A 20,428-nucleotide genomic window follows, 5' to 3' on the forward strand; every position below is an offset into this window, starting at 1 on the left:
CTGTAGGACAGTGGCTCTCTAGGACTGAACTTGCCTACCTCTGGCCTACACTGATTCTTATTAAAGTTATTAATGTTATTCAGTGAAGAGCAGGGAATTATTCTCTCATTTTCTTTTGTTGTTTGATTAATATTAAATGACAGAGACAGCAGCGGGTTTATTAGGCTGCTGTCACTTTAAGACCAAATACACAGATCTACTGCCACCTTCACATGCTATTTTTCCTACTTCCACTTCTGAGGTGTGATTATGAGCTCATCGCATTCAAATTTTAACTTGAGAGGGCTTTCATGTCCAATTTTTTAATATTGGAAATTGGTGTTTAATTCCGACAACACGTGAAGGCAGCATAATATATTTAATTACTTTCCCAGCTGATTATGTTTACTGAAGACATAACTGAATACGTTTAACTCTGCTTCAAACAAGCAGGTGAGTGACTGAACTTTGGAGAGTTCATGGATGGATAACCAGATGAATAATAGTCTTCTCTGTTGCAGGTTTGAAACTGGAGATGGATGCAGAGGATTGTAGAGGACTGAAGACTGAATTTCACTGCCAAATCAGAAGCGCAATAGAACAGTTTTTTTTAAATTAAGTCACCAGTAAATTGTATGGCTCTTACAGTAAATATTGTATTGTCTTATATAAGTTTTATTTTACCAGTTGTGGAATCCAACCATTCAACCATCTGAGGTAACGTAGTTAGCCTACTTTATCGAGTATTTCCATTTTATGCAACTTTACACATTTATTAAAGGTGCCCTCGAATGAAAAATTGAATTTATCTTGGCATAGTCAAATAACAAGAGTTCAGTACATGGAAATGACATACAGTGAGTCTCAAACTCCATTGTTTCCTCCTTCTTATATAAATCTCATTTGTTTAAAAGACCTCTGAAGAACAGGCGAATCTCAACATAACACCGACTGTTACGTAACAGTCAGGATCATTAATATGCACGCCCCCAATATTTGCATATGCTAGCCCATGTTCCCAACATTATGAAAGGCATTAGATAATAGCGAAAAATGGCAGATGGAGCAATAATAACTGACATGATCCATGATATCATGATATTTTTAGTGATATTTGTAAATTGTCTTTCTAAATGTTTCGTTAGCATGTTGCTAATGTACTGTTAAATGTGGTTAAAGTTACCATCGTTTCTTACTGTATTCACGGAGACAAGAGCCGTCGCTATTTTCATTATTAAACACTTGCAGTCTGTATAATTCATAAACACAACTTCATTCTTTATAAATCTCTCCAACAGTTAGCCACGGATCACAGCCTCAAATTCATTCAGAATCAAATGTAAACAATATAACAGTATACGGTAACACTTTAGAATACTGATCCTTCATTAATGAATAACTACACAGGAACAAATGAGTAATGCATTATTAACACTCTAGTAACTACTATTAACTAACAAGTAACTCTGATGAATGAATTAGTAAGTAATAGTGCTCAGTTAAAGGTGGTAGTTCACTATTAACTAATCAGTAACTACTGTTTTTTTCATACCTCCCAGAGAACTACTAAGAACTACTATATACAGGTTCATAATTAATGTGAATAATGAATAATGTATAATTAATTCTAGAGTAAAGGCCTTGGTAAACCACTAGTAATGAGTGAAGTATTACCAAATACTTAAGAAGGAATTACTAATTATTTGGATCAGTATTCTAAAGTGAAAAGCATGATAACTCTCTAGTAACTACTGAAGTCACTGTAAACTTTTGAGGTTTTTGTAAAGTATTGGATAGTAATAACTCAAGAGTTACTATATAACTCTAAAGTAACTACTTCTTATTTGGATCAGTATTCTAAAGTGAAGATCATAGTAACCCACTAGTAATTACTTAAGTGTTACCAAATATATCATAAGGAATTACTGTACAAAAACATACAAAAACATCAAAAGTTTACAAAGACTTCAGTAGTTACTAGAGAGTTATCATGCTTTTCACTTTAGAATACTGATCCAAATAATTAGTAATTCCTTCTTAAGTATTTAGTAATACTTTAGTTATTACTAGTGGGTTACCAAGGCCTTTACTTTAGAATTAATTATACATTATACATCATTCATGTTAATTATGAACTTGTATATAGTAGTTCTTAGTAGTTAGTAGTTCCTCTGGGAGGAATGAAAAAACAGTAGTTACTGATTAGTTAATAGTGAATTACCACCTACAACTGAGCACTATTACTTACTAATTCATTAATCAGAGTTTATTGTTAGTTAATAGTAGTTACTAGAGTGTTAATAATGGATTATTCATTTGTTCCTGTGTAGTTATTCATTAATGAAGGATCAGTATTCTAAAGTGTTACCCAGTATACAATACCAAAGACTATAGAATAACACAAGATGTGTCACTCGTATTGTTTTGAATGGGAGAAAGTGTAACACGCAATATGGCAGAATAAGTCCCGCCTTCTAAATAAGAGCCAATCGCCGACTGGTAAAGTCATCGCGTCACTTTAGTGGCCGTTAGAATCACCGGTTTCTATAGAAACAGTCAGACGCGCACCTCCAAAGAGACACGCATTTAGGTCTGCGCATGCGCATTAGCTTGATCCAGCCTGAAAAATACATTTTTTTTTTGTCATGATTCAAGCGTTTAGAAACTAAATTGAGCCGGTTGTTGTTAGATTTCATTGGTGATTTCAAATAAGAAATTTAATCGTAAGGTTGTCAAACAATTTTGGAGAATTTGATGTTTCCCCATTCAAAGAGATTTCATGATGCCCAGGATGCCCGAGAGGCGTTTCAAAGATGGCCGCCGAGTGAAATGACTTGTCTTAAAGGGACTTTGACAATACTCACATAATCCGACGCATGCCTGCCGCATGCGTGACGAACAGTTTGTAAAGATCCATTTGAGGGTTATATTAGCTATGTAAACTGTTTATGCACTGTTCAAGGCAAGCGTGAGCTCCGTGGGCGTGGAGCACGAGAATTAAAGGGCCAGTAGCCCTGAATCGGCTCATTTATAATGATGCCCCAAAATAGGCAGTTAAAAAAATTAATTTAAAAAAATCTATGGGGTATTTTGAGCTGAAACTTCACAGACACATTCAGGGGACACCTTAGACTTATATTACATCTTTTTTTTAAAAAGTTCTAGGGCACCTTTAATAGTAGCTAAATTAATAATGAATAAATTTAAGATCACCATGTACATTTTAATAGATCACACTACAAACTTGATCTTTTTACACATGATGCATTACTGTGTCCGTTATCGCATAATTCCCACTTTTGGACACTTTTGCTTTAACGGACATTAGACTGCAAAATCAAGCTGTTATATTTATATATTGTCCAACATTCCCAATTTTTCTGATGCATGTCCTTAATTTAATTTCATATGTTGGCATTAATTCAGTGTTTATAACTTGAACTTCAAAGAATTTTAACCCAAACTGACTGGGTTTTAGAGAGAAAAGATTTATGAAAAAAGTGGAAGACGTAAACACAAAGTCTGTAAAATAAACTGTTAAAAGGATTTGATGAGCAATAGTATTTTATTCTGTATTGTCATCATTCAGGTTGGATTTCAACTTTAATGTTCTTTTTTATGTTTCTTTATCGTATTTGTACGATAATTTTGACCTCTGTACGATGTACGATCAATAATGAAAAAAATCCCATAATGTACAATAATTTCAGTATTTTGTGACACCTCAAATGATGGTCGTTATAAATCGGCTCATTGATCTAGCTGTGTGGATCCTCTATGTCATGACTGTATGGAGAACGTGAACTTTGTTAGGCACGTACTGCATCTCATCTCATGTTATGCCTTCTCTGCCAATCACCGTAGAGAATGACTCTTTCTCACGAGCACAAGTTACGTTCCTGCCGCAGCGCTTAGGCCAGTTATTTCCTACTAAGGTACGCCTAATAATTATTTATGTATTGTGGTAATTTGCAGTTCATGTCAAAAAGTTGTTGGTCTATAGATAAATAGCTGTATACTGTATGTTTGAGTTGTCATGTCACCTTTATTTATACAGCTCTTTTTACAAAGTATAGCTTTGAGAGAGATAGAGGGAACATTGGCTGTACAGCAGCTAAAAAAGTGTGATTGTCCGGCTTAAGTTAGTTCAGTATTGATTCTTTCCGTTGTAAAAACCAATAGTTATTAATTTAGTTCATTTACCTATATAAAAAAAAGGCGTGTACGATAATTTTGTTCCAAATACGATAATTTTGAGCTTCTGGTACGATAATTGGACATTTCCAATCTGGCAACACTGGGTTATATAGACCTTATGTAGCCCCGCCCCTTTTCAGCGCTGCGCTCGTTGTCTTTTGACTTCCGATTTGTATCTCCACAGCGATCTTATTTATGAATGAACTGCTCATTTTAAAATGTTTACTGACATTTGTTAAGACATCTGCTTTAAACATTACAGTGATTAAAATAACACAATAACTTTACAATAACTTTAATTAACTCTACAACAAGTAAATCCACTTCACCAGCTAATTATTATTCAGCATCGATGCCACAAGCACGCCGCCATCTTTATAAAATTGTCTTAATAGAGGGTATGCATCGACATCACTTTCCAGCCAAAACCGCGCTCCCTCAGCTGGACTGAGTGGCAAAAGAACCAGCTGCGTAACTGGATTAATAGGAGAAACGGTGAAACGCGAGTAAAGCTAACGAATTACCCTAAAGGTTGGACTCGAAAGTGTTTCTTACAACTTGTCAAATAAACCTAATCCATGGATATTGACATGCAGCCAGGAATCGTGTTTCCTGACATTTATATGTGCCTGATTTGACACCGGGGAAATACATAAAGCAAATCTGGCTGTGAATATTTTATATAACTACAATATCGGTAGGTTTAAATCTGCTTAATCACTTATATCAATGTTATATCGTCATATTGTCCAGCCCTAAAACACACTCAAAAAAATATTTCAGGCTAAACATAAGTTTTATGTAATTGAATTACATATAAAATTTCCATCCATTTGGATTACATAGTTTTTACATAAACAAAATAATAAACTTAATGTGATTCATATTTGTAAGTCATATGTAAATGAAATAGGTAAGATTTATCTAATAGTATGCCCAGTCTATATAACACTGCTTAGTGTTCACGTGTTTGCGCACTACTGAGTTAAAGTACCATTGAAGCATGTGTCAGAGTTAATGAGATAATTAAGTGATTAATTGAGTGATGATTGAGCATTATTGAAAACACCTGATGATAACAAGCAGAATCACCAAAGGAGAAAATCACAATTTTTAAGCCACCATCGTGGAGATGAGGGTTTGCTTTAGTTGGGCTCTTGACCCTTCACTCTTTAATATTAGTTTTTGTTTGGGCTGTTGTAACAGCTAGTCAAGCAAAGAGAAAAGATGATCAGGTGGTGTTGGTTATGTTTTCACATAATCATTATTTGATCTGAATCATTGAACTCATTTAGAGCCCAATCTCTGAATTAGATTTACGTTATTGATTGCAGCAGCACTGTGATTCTACAGTAGAAAACCAGCTTTATACAACAACATAATCTGAAAAATCTCTCAAAAGTTCTGATCAAAAAAAAAAAAGTTACGTGTTTAGAGACACAGACATCAAGAATCAGCCTGTGAATCTCAACAATGGTGACCATCAAAAAGCATGTTGCAATGCATTCTGGGAGCCACCAATCAAAATCCATCCATGGCTCCCATCATGCATTGCTGCATGAATAAATTATGAGCTGAATTGTCTTAGTAATTTCCTTTATTGTCACTATTTTTTTTTCTGTTTTTCTGTGACTTTTTAGTAGCTTGTTTTCTAATGTTCAGAGTTGATCTGTTGATCAGAATATGTTGCTTGTCACCGTCATTGAGATTCACAGGCTGATTCTTGATGTCTGTGTGTGCCTAAAAGACAGACTTTTCTTTTTTTTTATTCTGAACAACTTTTGAGAATAACTTTGGATATATTGAATCACAGTGCTGCTGCAATCAATCATGTTAATTTATCTCAGAGATTGAGCTCTAAATTAGTTCAGTTATTCACACAAATAATGATTACGTGAAAACATAACCAACACCACCTGATCATCTTTTCTCTTTGCTTGATTAGCTGTTACAACAGTCCAAACAAAAACTAATATTAAATCGTCAAAGGTCAAGAGCCCAACTAAAGCAAACCCTCATCTCCACGATGGTGGCTCAAAAATTGTGATTTTCTCCTTTGGTGATTCTGCTTGTTATCATCAGGTGTCTTCAATAATGCTCAATCATCACTCAATTAATCACTTAATTATCTCATTAACTCTGACACATGCTTCAATGGTACTTTAACTCAGTAGTGCGCAAACACGTGAACACTAAGCAGTGTTATATAGACTGGGCATACTATTAGATAAATCTTACCTATTTCATTTACATATGACTTACAAATATGAATCACATTAAGTTTATTATTTTGTTTATGTAAAAACTATGTAATCCAAATGGATGGAAATTTTATATGTAATTCAATTACATAAAACTTATGTTTAGCCTGAAATATTTTTTTGAGTGCATATATAGTTTTATAGTATAGTTTTTGACAGTGTTGTTTATTTAAAAACACCCAATTATGCATAATATAAGATGGAAAATATTTAATTGATGAGTCGTCAACATAATATATAACAATACAATATATACGGTATGATTTTACCTCAAAATCCAACAATTTGACACAAAATGATAACTGCAAATCCATGTTTCTCTGCCTGGATTCCAGCTGTTTCTGTGAATTACAGTGATTTATTTGCTTTTTTTCTGTTGCTTTCTGCAGTTTTTAAATATATACCTCAGGGTTTGTGTCAAAGCTATTTGTACAGTCAATCACAAAGCTCTTTTCCGTTTTGGATGTGTTTTGTGTGTTTTTCGTGACATTCATGATGATGGTGATTAGTACTCTGGTAACTGGGAACAAGTGAGTGGAGTGTAGAGGTCTGGTGCTGTTGATGTCGTTGACTGTGTGATACATGTGTTGTGTCCTACATGAATAAAACTCACGATCATAGCTCTCTATAGACATGTTGATCAAGCTTCTAGACCATTCAGAGCCCAAGTTCTCCCTTTCCAAAGCTGAGGAGTCGGGGCCACTGAGCGCAGTTTGAACGTGGCACCCTGCAGGACGAGCATTTAAGTTAGAGTTTATGTAAGGCTAGTTGGAGAGATTGGACAGTGATTATTCCATTTTAACTTATTGGAACAATTTTTCTTTGCATAATGGCTTCACAAGGTGTTGTTTTTTTTTGGTGTGAAGTCGATTTTGGAGGAGCTTGATCGTCTGAGTGACTGAATATTACAACCACACTAGCTTTGATGGGAGAAGGGGGAGAAGCTGATTTTGAGAACTGTGAGGGGGGTGATTTTTTTCCTAACTCATCCATTTAAATTATTAAGCCTTAATGTAACAATAAAGCCTTAAATCACAAACTAAATGCGCAAGCCAGACCATTTAATCGTTGCCATTGCATTGGGACTGACCTCTGTCAATGTGTCAAATTTCACAATTTTCCTGCAAGTGGTTCTGTGGGCTGTCATAGACTTCCAGAGCGGAAATGGAAGAAGTAGAATAATAATAGGAACACCAACAATTACAACGAGTTTTCTGTAGAATGAGGCAATTTTTATCCATTTACTCAAATGTATATGAATTTAAATTCAGGTATGCCCAATTCTTTCAGAAATCAAAAATTGAGATGGTAAAAGTACACTTAGAAACACCAATGCCTCCTTTCAGTTAAATCTCAATAACTTTTGTTTAGAAGGAGATATCAAGTAGATGATTTTTTCCCCTATTTACTGCCACCTAGTGGAATCAAAAGAAGCTTCAGAGACATAGACCAAATTGGTCCTAAATTACAGACTAAACTAATAAATCTATATCGAAAAAAATCTATAAAAAAAACTATCAAAAACTTTTTATATGTGTTTATCATTAAATTGTGAAAAAATATAATATTATAAGCAAAGCAAAGGATGAACTAGAAGCCATTTAGAAAAATTTAAGACAGAACAGAAGACTATGGCATTTTTAAATGATCAGAATAAATAAATAAATAAATAATGAAAATGTCAAATAAAAGCCAACTCACCAATATGAAGTAGAAGCTGTTCATTAACTCTGGTGCAGTTGGTTCTAAGTTCCTCTTGTTCTTTTATCATAACTTGAAGAAAATGGGGGGAAAAAGCAGATAAAGTTGGTCAGTTCAATGAACACTCAACACTGTGCAGAAGTCTGTGCAGAAGTCTTAGGCACGTCAGTATTTTCACCCCCCAAAAAGGTTTTAAGCCAGTTATTTATATATTTTGCTGTAGTGTGTCAATAGGAAATATATGTTCACATTTCCAAACATTCATTTTGCCATTAATTGCAACAATCCAGTGAGATTTTTGAATACACAATAAGACTGATAACATCCGGTGCTCCACATGGAGATCAGAGCTCACCATCATCAAATCCGTCTGTGATTACATGAAGAAACAGATGACACTGAGACAAACTAAATCCAGAAGAACTGTGGCCGTGTCTCCAAAAGATTTTAAGAAACCTGCCTCCAAAGCTACCTGAAAAATGATGCCCAAGTGTACCTGGACAAGGGCTGTTTTACATGCAAAGGGTGCGGTCACACAAAATATTGTTTTGATTTAATTAATATAAGTTTATTGATAAATAAAATCTATTTATAACATCCTCACTTTACAGTATTTTTACACAAGTGCCTAAAACTCTTCACAGTACTGTATCTTTGGAGGCAGGTTTCTTCAAGCATCTGATACCCCTTTTCCACCAAGGCAGTTTGAGTGCTGGTTCGGAGCCAGAGCGTAGTTTCAAATCAGTTCTTTGTCTTTCGACACACAAAGCACCAGCTCCGAACCAGGAAAAGTGGTTCATAAGTAGCACCAAAACATTGCTGGGCTAGAAGTAAGAACCGCTTGCGTCAGGGGCTGGGGGTGGGGTTACCGTGACCAACAAGAAACTTGAGACCGCCATTTTTGAAATAGCAGCTAATCGAGCTAATAGCAGCTCAACCGTAATCTCCGTCTATATACAAATGGATGTAGGTTCGCAAAACCATGAGCATCAACAGTAGTGAAACATCCGTGATTGTTAATGGAAGGCTTGTTCGAGATGCATTGGAGCAGCGTGGACCGATTCGGCGGGTGACATCGGAGTGCCACAGGTTCACAGGAGCATTTGTAGAGCATACGACTCCTTGTGCCTTTGGATCGTTCTCGCGGTGCTTTGATGTCATGCGCCGATCGCTCTGCGGGAAGCCAATGCATCTCAAACAAGCCCGGTGTGTTTGTGTTTGGCGCTGCAGCGCTAGCTTTGCTGTGAAATATGAGACGTATACAGTGACGTAAATCCTGGCTCTGTGCTGCTCTCTAGCCTGTGGAAAGGCAAACCGGTTCTTAGAAGGCTCGTCAGTTGAACCAACTCCGAACTGGCACTAGCACTAGCTCTGAACTAGCACCCGGTTCGTGCTGGTGCAAAGGGGGTATTAGAGACACGGCAACAGTTCTCCTGGATTTAGTTTGTCTCAGTTTCATCTGTTTCTTCATGTAATCACAGACGGATTCGATGATGGTGAGATCAGATCACTGTGTGGAGCACCGGCTGTTGTCAGACTCCTTGTGTATTCAAAAATCTCACTGGATTATTACAATTAATGGCAAAATGAATGTGAATGGATATTTCCTATTGACAAACTACAGCAAAAGATAACTGGCTTAAAACCTTTTTTGGGGGGGGGTGAAAATACTGACATGCCTAAGACTTCTGCACAGTACAGTAGTTTTCTCACCTGTGCCGTTGATCACTTGAGCTGCGAGTTGTTCATTCAGTGATTCAAAATCGGCAAGCTTATTATTATCTGATTAAGACAAAAGCAACAGTGGAAATTTTCTTTAGGAAAGTATCATGCAGGGTGCTGGAAGGGCCAGCAACTGTGGTGTTTTGGTAGATACCCCCAATTCAACAGTTCAGTTCTGACATAGCGTCACATATGACCGACTGAAAGGGAATGTCTTGGTTGCATATAACCCTCATTCCTTGAAGGAGGCAATGGAGATGTTATACCCTGTTACATCCCAGGGTGTTCTAATATCACTTCAGTCAGGACCACTTTACAAGAGTACAAAATTTACAAGAGACAAAATTTAGGAAATGTTTATTAGCATATTTTGCTAAAGTTACAATTTGGCGGTATGGCTCTGTTCTAAATTCCCTGTTCTTTTCATGAGCACCATGAAAGCCAAGACTGGGAACAGCAGCAGCTTCTGGGGACAACCTTCCATTTTTTAACTGGGAGAACAGCAGAAAATCCCCCCAAACCAGACCATACCAGGCAATCCTCCCTGGCTCTTCCTGCTAAATCGATGAGCCAGCCGAGGATCCAGATATGCATTTCAGGAAGCCAATGCAACAATATTTATAAAAGAACAAATACAGGGACTATCTACGTGAAGCTAATATGAGAAATGTTGCTAGAGCAAACGATAGAAATTAAGTAAGTATGGCTCTGTTCTAAAATTCCCTGTCCTTTACATGAGCTCCATGATAAGTTAAGACGGGGAACAGTAGCAGCTTCTGGGGACTACCTCTCATTTTATAATCAGGGAGAGCACAAAATCCCCCCCAAACATGTCCAGCTCTGACAGTCCAGCTGCAGTTGCTCCGACAGTTTTTTATCGTGCAAGCCTACAACAAGTCTGTCACGGACCATTTCGTCGTGCAGCTGTCCATAGCCGCAGCGCTCTGACAAGCAAGTGAAGTGCCGTGATAAAACTGTCCACAGTCTCTCCTTGTTCCTGCTGTCTCTGGTTGAATTTGGCTCACTCAAAAATAACATTTCCCCTCAGCACAAAATGTCCCTCTAGCTTCTCTTTGACAGCGTTATAGACGCTTACCTCCTCCTCTGTCATACGAAGAGAAGTCACGATATCTTCCGTCTCGTCCCCCGTAGTATAGATTAAAGTGTTCACCTGGTTTACATCCAGCTGTATCTCTAGACCTGATGCAATCCGGAATCTCTCAAACCTTCGAATCCACTTGGGCCACTCTTCTGGCTTTGTGAAGTCAGACTTGGGTGGTGAGGGAATCTGGAATCGCTCCATTTTCTTTCCTTCTCGTCCGCCGCGAACATTAACTACGAGTCACATCAGTTTTGCAAGCTAGCTAAACTTCAGACTTACTAACTAAAGTTAACATGAGTTCTCTCCAGTTAAATCGGCAAAAAATCATGTTTACCCGACTTGAGGAACTGAAGTCTTCTGACACCATGTAGAGTTAAGTAGCTCTAACTTAACAAATAAACACAGAGAGACATGTACATCATGTGCTCTCTAAGCATGACTTTATTACCATGCTTGGTTTACCACTTCCTCCACCTAACCACAAGGGGGCAATGTCACATCACGTGTCCTATAAAATCCCTTAACTACGGTGGCCCAGTAGTGCACAACACATCGAAATTAAAAAAGCAAACATAAGTTCACAACACAACGAAATCGAGCCACAACGCAACGGAATAAAGCCACAACACAACGAAATAAATTCACAACACAACGGAAATGCTCCCAACCACTAGGGGGCTCTCAGAGCTTGGTAAAGTTAGTTTTCCTTGCCAATGTTCTATAGAGTCGGCAGTAATATCAAACAGTATGTTAACAGTATGTAAACATTGTATATCGACATGAAATATTAATTAAAAATCACCTACGTGCAAAATAGCTTCATATTTATACCTGTGAATGATTTGACGCGCTACCACGGCGCATGATGAAGGGAACGTCTGCCAATTCCACCAAGTGGTTAAAACGTATAATTTGTATTCATTACAATGACTTTTATACATTTAAAAACAGACTTGTTCAAATTCCAAAGCTTGTTAGTTCATGTTGGTAAGACTGACAAGCTTTTGAATTTGAACATGTCTGTTTTTAAATGTTAAAAGTAATTTGAATACAAATTATACGTTTTAACCACTTGGTGGAATTGGCAGACATTCCCTTCATCATTCACTGTGGTAGCGCGTCACATCTTTCACAGGTATAAATTTGAAGCTATTGTGCACGTAGGTGATTTTGAATTAATGTTTCATGTCGATATACGGTGGTTACATATGTTAAAACTAATCGTGGTGGTATTGATATCACTGCCGAACAGTGGCAAGGAAAACTAACATTACCGAGCTCTGAGAGCCCCCTAGTGGTCGGGAACATTTCCGTTGTGTTCTGGCTCGATTTCGTTGTGTTGTGGCTTTATTCCGTTGTGTTGTGGCTCGATTTCGTTGTGTTGTGGCTCGATTTCGTTGTGTTTTGGCTTTATTCCGTTGTGTTTTGGCTTTATTCCGTTGTGTTGTGGCTCGATTTCGTTGTGTTGTGGCTCGATTTCGTTGTGTTGTGGCTTGATTTCGTTGTGTTGTGGCTTTATTCCATTGTATTTGCTTGATTTTGTTGTGTTGTGAACTTATGTTTGCTTTTTAAATTTCGTTGTGTTGTGCACTACTGGGCCACCGTACATTTCTCTTTAAAACACGCAGCACAGACAGACTGTATATATACTTAATCACTGTCTTTTGCTGTTTTATAAAGGCACAAAGCCATATCACAGTTTCGATTTTAGCTCGTGGGCAAACGTAGTATGTTTTAAATTTTCAGTTCATTATGAAATGGTGGCGGCAGCAGAGGGTCATTAATGGGAAACACTGAATGAATGTATAGCTGATAAATGTGCTAAAGTTGTCATATCGGTTGTTATATAACAAAAACCCTTCCACCAGACCGAAAGAGAGTCTCGAGGCCTTCCGCTGCTCTGAGTGAGTGACAGGAGGCGTGGCTCTGTACATCTGTGTTGTGCGTGAACTCGCTGTCGGAGAGGAGAGAGAGAAAGCGCTGCCGGTGTATGGTTGGATACTGTAGAAAAGCGGTATTGAACTGCTTAACGTATTTTAATAGAGAGATATGTTTAGAAAAATTATATATTGAGAACACTGTTAAGAAACCTCAAACCTGAAATTCCTGCTCGCTGACTGTCTCGCACTCTTGTGGTCGACTGTGCTAACTCCTCCCCTACCTGCTGCATATTCAACAGACAGGAAGAGACGGAGTAGCCCATAGGCTACCGACAGCAAAGAAATGTATTCTATAGGCTAGATTATTTTTAAGGTCTATTTTTACAAGCTGTATGCAGTATATGCAAAGCCAAAGTGCAATGAAATAAAGCAACTTATGATTTCGGGGGTTTACATAGGCTATTGTCCAGTTTCATATTTGCTCAGTGTCATTACATTCGGGGCTTGACTCAAAACATTCGGGGCTGAAGCCCCGGCAAAATCGGCTGGCGCCGCCCCTGCTTATAACATTTAAAAACAGACATATTCAAATTCCAAGGCTTCGAAACAGTTATGACGTAACAAAGCATTGTTTACTGAAATCACGTGACTATGGCAGTTTGAAACAGGTTCCAAACCAATGATTCCAAACAAAAGATGCGTAAAGGATTTGAAGCTTCATGAAGCAGTGTTTCGAAAGCACCCATCACTACTCAGAAGATCCTATATGTGGAGGAACACTTCTCCCCAGCCTTAGACTGGAAATTGTCTCTGTTTGTGTACACTAAGTGAGAATCAGTGCTTAACTTTGAGTTTGGAGTGGGACCTATACTCATTTGCTTTGTGCCAGCAATGGTTCCTTAATTTGCGTACACTAAGTGAGAATCAGTGCTTAACTTTGAGTTTGGAGTGGGACCTATACTCATTTGCTTTGTGCCAGCAATGGTTCCTTAATTTGCCTACCAGTTTATCCTTGTGAGGGTAATTAAAAGTTATTGTACCCTTCTAATGTTGACTTTTTACCTGTTGGTAACTGAAAGGTATTGTATCACTTCTTATTAGCTCTGTTTAGTAGTTTATGTTTAAGCGGGAAATGTACGGGGAGAGTGCCTTTTTATTTTGTGTATAATATTTTCTCCTTATTTTGGTTAGAGAGGAAGCTCAGGGAAGTTTATGTTGATTTTTTAAATCTATTTTTATGCAGGGTAGGTAGTTACTCTAAACCTTAGTTAGCTTTTCTTCTGTTTATTATTTTAGGCCATACTCTCTCCTGAAGATTTATTCACATATTTTTGTTAAGCTTTATGGTATATGAAGAAAATATTTTTTTTTTTAAACTTTTTCTTAAAGTTGTGTTTTCCCTCTGAAGCTGAACTGAGGCTCCAGACTCCTAGACTGGGAGAGGAACATAGCACGTCCCATCACCACAGTTGCTTACCAAGCTTGCCTTCTCAGCGGAAAGCAAAAATTTGAAGCACCTGTTGCTCATTATATACTCGCACTGCGAGGCGGAGCAACAGATGCAAAAATCACATGCCAATGTGCATTGGCTCGTTTAGTTAGACTCGAAGTGGATTGGTCTCTAAAATCAATTTCCCCCAATTCATCGTTTCGGTTCTGACGTAACGTCTCCGTTCCTTCCTTCAGGGAACGAGGGTTACATACGTAATCAAGATGTTTTCCGGGTAAATTAATTTAATATAACCATGTAACTTCAATATGGAGGCTTGTTTGACAATACTTGAAAACAGCTTTGCTGAAAAGTATGATTTTATGAATAAAAAGCTACTAAAAACTGTGTTGCAAGTTGTAATGATGCTACTACAATGAGATGAAGCAGAAATATTTACAGTAAATCAATCAATGCACTTTGAACAAAGCAAATCAGTTATACTCACAAAAGATCCAGAGAGCGCAGAGACCCCCGAGAGCAAAAACGAGTGTCAAACCCAGAAGAATCAGAAGAGCTTTAGTCCACTTAGAGGGACTGTCTTTCTTCTCACTTTCTTGTTCTTCAGTGAAATTAACTGTGGTTAGAAATTCAATGAAAAAGAAATTATTTCTGAACCCAGAATCATTGCAGCATTTCTGTCTGGAATTATTCTTGAATTTACACAGGGTTTATTTCTGTAAAATACATTTTTAACAGAATATATTTTCAACACATTGACCCAACCAGACATTTTAATAATTGTATTCCAGAACTCAGTTCATCCTTTCAGTTAAAATCTACCTTCATGGTTGACTCTTCTCTGAATGTTTACTGGTGTGTTTTTAATGCAATCATTGTTACCCAAAAAATATGAAAAACATATAAAGTAATTCACAAATATTGTTCTAAGTTTCAAATTAGATTTTTGAAATGAAACATTCAATACCACTGCTAGAGAAAACAAGCATTTGTGTAATTAAATATCTGACTCAAAAATGCGATGCTAAAGTTTGTGAACTGCAGTGGAAAACTAATTTCTTAGCATTTATTTCTGTTTTGTACTTTATATCATTTGTGTCTTTGTCTTTGAAATTTACTGGCAGAGACTGATGAGAAATAAGATGCAACAACTTGTTATTGTGTCTGTGAACAAAGGTGCACATCCTTCAAACTATCTTTTGGAGAAGCTAGCCTTGACTGCTACTAGGAACAGAAATGGAACATTTTCAGTACTTTTCCATTCCTAATATGTAATGTATGAGTGTATATAAAAACACGCCACACTAGGCAAGGGTTTCTTTCTTTGCAGAAACCTGTCTGTACGTGAATGACCATTCTTGCAAGAATAAATACTTTAAAGACAAAAAGTTCTGAGATTTCATTACAGTCTCAACAACAAATAAATAATTTACACAACAAACTGACGACGAGGATGTGACGACTACTGTTAGGTAAGGGGACGTCCCAGTGTTAAGTGACACAGAGAATATGGGGTCTGTAAATGTGTATATATATATATATATATATATATATATATATATATATATATATATATATATATATAAGAAAATATAGCAAACTGAGTAATTTGATAAAAATACAGAAAAGAGCAAACGCTGTAAGCAGCTCTGCTCTGAAGCTCACTTCAAAGAAATGCGTAGAGCTCATTAAGAAAATGGTTAGTATGGGTTTTGATTCTGATTGGAAAATTAAAATTTACATATCCTGAGATTTATGAAATAAATACTGAAATTGTTAAAATAGAAATAATTTGAATATGCACCTGCACTCTGCGAGAATTATGAAATTTTGAATCGTTACTTAAAATCGAGAAATAGGTGATCTAAAAATGATGAATAAATAGTATGATTTTAACTGTACATTCTTAAATATTATACTCTGTATCTGAAGACATCTAGAATGTCTATCCCGTTATCCCTGGAAGACAATGAAGAGGCTGATCCATTGCAGAGATTCTAGGCGGAAGATTCTAGATCATAGGCGGAGGGTGAACCAACTCAAAGGGTAAGGCTATTCCTCCATGAAAACACATAGTGTTTAATATGTCATGAAATAGTTACGTGTCGCCTATCAGCAACCTATACACATAACATGAATGCAAAAAAATGTGATCTTCAAATTCTGAATGAATTAGGCCTATGAATTAGACCTATATTAGGCCACCACTAAAAAAAAAAAAAAAGTAATTGCGACTTTTTATCTCAGCATTGACTTTTTATCTTGCAATTCTGACTTTTTTTCCTCACAATTGCGAGTTATAAACTCACAATTGCGAGACAAAAAAGTCAGAATTGCGAGAAAAAAAGTCAGAATTGTGACTATCACGCAATTGACCCTTCGCAAAGACCCGCCCCCCTTAGTTACCGTTGCTTTGTCCGACAAGCCGTGGCGCTGTCACGACACACAGAGTGAAAAATACATCGCAGGAGAAAGGATACTGACGACACGTCGACGGAAAAGACAAAGAATGTTACTTATGATATTAAACAGTATTAAAGTCCCAGTATTAATTAAACAGATATTAAAGTCCCAGCTTTCAAACTGTGTATTTTTTTAAAGAAATTCAAACAATAAAAAACGTTTTGTGGCTCTTTAATGTGTCGTGACCATGATTGCTGATCGCCTCAGCTCAAAAGGCTCGTAAACCGATCATCTCTTCCTACTAGTTCATTAATAGCATCAAATAAACATGAATGAACAATAGAATGGATGTTGTTTCAAACAGAGAAAGATGTCAATATACACAATTTTTCAAGTATGTCTCCACCAAGGTTAATCTTCTAACTACTGACTGCTTTGTCGGACAAAATGGCGGATTCGGCTTTCTGAATGGTTAGATCGCTTGTCAATCAAACTCCTGGCGAATGGTCAATTGAAGTTTATATATCACAATTCTGACTTTATAACTTGCAATTGTGAGAAAAAAAAAATCAGAATTCTGAGATAAAGTAGCAATTACTGTTTTTATTTTTATGTTAAGTGACGGAAACAAGCTTCCATACTGTAAAGCCTAGAAAGCATGCATAAAAGTGCTTCCTTTATAACCACTAAGCTGTCACTCATCTTAATTCATTGCGATCTCTGCTAATTGATTAAGCTGTCTGAACAATGAATATCTTGGCCTACATAATAACTAAACTTTTTTGTTAAAAGTTAAATTATAACGAGAGGATTTGAGTGTGCAGATCTCACTGGACTCAAACTCATGCGTTCAAGAAATCTTCAAGTAAGTTTGTGACTGGCTATACATTGGCTCAAAAATATGCTGTAAATAGAAAACCTGTTTATATTAGTTTTGATACTCTCAAGAGCACAATCACCAAATCTGTTTATGATGAGACTGAGAGCACTCACGAGAGTGCAGAATTCAGTTAGAATTCCGTGTTCGGCTCGCGCACTGAACAAAACTCCGGTGTTTCAGTGATGACTAATCTGAACGCCTTTGCCAATGCAATTGTAAGCTCAACAGAATCATGTGTGATTGGTTATAGGGCGCAACGCTGTAAAACGTGTAAAAACGCAACATAAACGCAACATAATCTATATTAAATGCTACTACCAACACTTTTCATTTAATTTCCATTTTCACTTTATTACTAGATTTAGTTTAAATGTGCAGATGCATTTTTGGCCAAGCCCTCTCTAATTTTTTACCCATTGCCAGGAGAAGGCTAAGCCTTCTCCAACCTTAAGGCAGGAACACACCAAGTCGACGGTCAGCCGTCGGGCAGTTTTTGTTCGTCAGCCGACTAAGTTTTCTCAGTGTGTTCCACGCCGTCGGATGAAGTTGGTCCTCGTCAGCTTTTTTTCTGGCCGATTCAAAATATTGAATCAGTGTCGGAGCTCGTCGGTCCGTTGGGCCATCTAATCATTCTGATTGGCTGTTCAGCTACTGCAACTTGCTGGTTCTGAAAGGCATTTCATCTCACGCAGGCGCAGAATTGACGTGCTACTTGGCCGTCGGCTGTCTAGTGTTGGTTTGGTGTATCAGGCCAACTTTGGACACAGACGCTGCCGATGTGAGCCAACCCTGCAGTCTGCTTTCGTCGCCACTAGTTTGTTGGCGTTGGCGTTGTTCCGGCCTTTACACATACTCCGCCTATGTCTAAGATTTTGATGTTAAAGTCGGCATGAAATGAAAGCTGCGATTGTCTTTTCTTCTCTACTGTGACATTTATCCGAGTGAAATGGCATCTGAAATGAGAGGGCGGGACTTGATTTCGTCCTTCGGGAATTGGTTGGATCGTTGGAAGTTGGGAGTTGCTAACAAAATGGAGGCAGATATGAATCAATGCCCATTTGCAGTCAGTTGTGGGGGATTTCTCTCCACCAGACTCACTCCGAGCACCCTCTCGTTACTGTAAGAACTTTATTTATTGAGGATGACGAGGACGGTTAACGGCACTAAACAGCGAGAGAGAGACTGAAGAGAGACTTTTCAGTTCGTTCCTATGAAAGTTGAGCCTTACGCTCGCGCGTAAGTTAAGTGTGACGCTCAACTTCCATAGGATTGAATCTAAAAATGCTCCGGTCGCTTGCTCTGCTCCAGTGGACACGTAGGTTTACATTATTCTATACTATTGCAATGTAAGCCTTTTCGAACAAACGTGTCTGCCAAATGTGTAATTGTTGAATGAACATAAGTAACCTTACTGTTACTCTACATGGTGTGATTTTGGAGTCAGACCTGAGTTTCAATACCCATGTAAAGACAATAACTAAATCAGCATATTATCATCTCAAAAATATTTCAAGAATTAGATGCTTTGTCTCCAGTCAAGACTTAGAGAAACTGGTTCATGCTTTCATCACCAGTAGGGTGGATTATTGTAATGGGCTCCTCACTGGTCTTCCAAAAAAGACCATAAGACAGCTGCAGCTCGTACAGAATGCTGCTGCCAGGATTCTGAGCAGAACCAGAAAACATGAACACATCACACCAGTCCTCAGGTCCTTGCACTGGCTTCCAGTTACATTTAGAATTGATTTTAAAGTACTGTTATTTGTTTATAAATCACTCAATGGCCTAGGACCTCAATACACTGCAGATATGCTCATACAATATAAACCTAACAGATCACTCCGATCATCAGGATCAAGGGTTCACTCAAAGCAAGGAGAGTCTTCTTTTAGCTGTTACGCCAGCGCAGCTCGAACCAGCCTCCAGAAGAGATCAGATGTGCTCCAACAGTAGCCACATTCAAATCCAGACAATGCATTTACTAATTGAGCACTGTGCTATGTCCGAACCGTTTGCATTTTTTATTTTATACGTATTATCATTTTATTCTTTTAATTCCTTTCCTGTTTTTATTTCATTTTTAATGTATTTTATATCTTTTATGTATCATCTTGTTCTATTTTTATTATTCTCCTTTATGTAAAGCACTTTGAATTACCATTGTGTATGAAATGTGCTATACAAATAAAATTGCCTTGCCTTATATGCTAAGTCCTGTAGAAATTCTAATGCATATACTGATAACATCTCCAGCCTTACCTCTGAGTTGAGAGTAATGGTCATTTGAAGAAACTCTTGAAGGTACGAAATCAGAATTTGCATAGTCTGAATCCATTTCGTGAGCCTGACAGAAGACGTGTCCACTGAGACTTGAGTGCTGCTTGAGTTTGTTCAGAATAAGGAAGTCACATAAAATGTCATTCACATTTGTTTTTCTAAAATATTTTTTTTTAAACTATTGCTCCATTTCTCAAAACTCGACACAAAAACACAAAACACACACACAAGATGCAAAACGTTACACATATCTTGCAAAAGCAAACAATTAATGCAAAACTATATAAACTTTTCTAAAAATGCTACTTTGCGATGATTAGCAACATACACACCAAACTACACAAAGATCTGTTGCTTGTTCAGTGTACAGTGGAGCACACAGGAGTTGTATGTGTCACACATACATGTAAGTGCACAGATACACTGTATATTCATTATGTATGTACAACTGATGAATTTTACACAGTTATGGAGCTGAACTGAATCAATGCTGAACTGACTTGACACTATTGGCTTGTTAAAATTGCTTTACAGCAGATCCTGATATATATATACCACCAAAATGAGAAAGGGACG

At 37.3% G+C, this 20,428-nt stretch overlaps 1 protein-coding gene across 1 annotated transcript in view; it reads right to left on the reverse strand.

The window, feature by feature from the left end:
* The window catches only part of LOC125276163 (erythroid membrane-associated protein-like), a 28,580-nt gene extending 8,615 nt beyond the window's left edge, over positions 1 to 19,965 (reverse strand). Inside the window, exons 1-4 of the mRNA XM_048203671.1 lie at positions 19,835 to 19,965; positions 14,780 to 14,908; positions 9,852 to 9,920; positions 8,139 to 8,210 (exon numbers count right to left, since the gene is read on the reverse strand). Coding sequence (XP_048059628.1) covers positions 8,139 to 8,210; positions 9,852 to 9,920; positions 14,780 to 14,908; positions 19,835 to 19,910 — 346 coding nt within the window. The 5' untranslated portion in view covers positions 19,911 to 19,965. The remainder of the gene's footprint in view (positions 1 to 8,138; positions 8,211 to 9,851; positions 9,921 to 14,779; positions 14,909 to 19,834) is intronic.
* Positions 19,966 to 20,428: the final 463 nt, after the last annotated feature.

This window comes from Megalobrama amblycephala, linkage group LG9 (assembly GCF_018812025.1).
Source record: "Megalobrama amblycephala isolate DHTTF-2021 linkage group LG9, ASM1881202v1, whole genome shotgun sequence".
NCBI lineage: Eukaryota > Metazoa > Chordata > Actinopteri > Cypriniformes > Xenocyprididae > Megalobrama > Megalobrama amblycephala.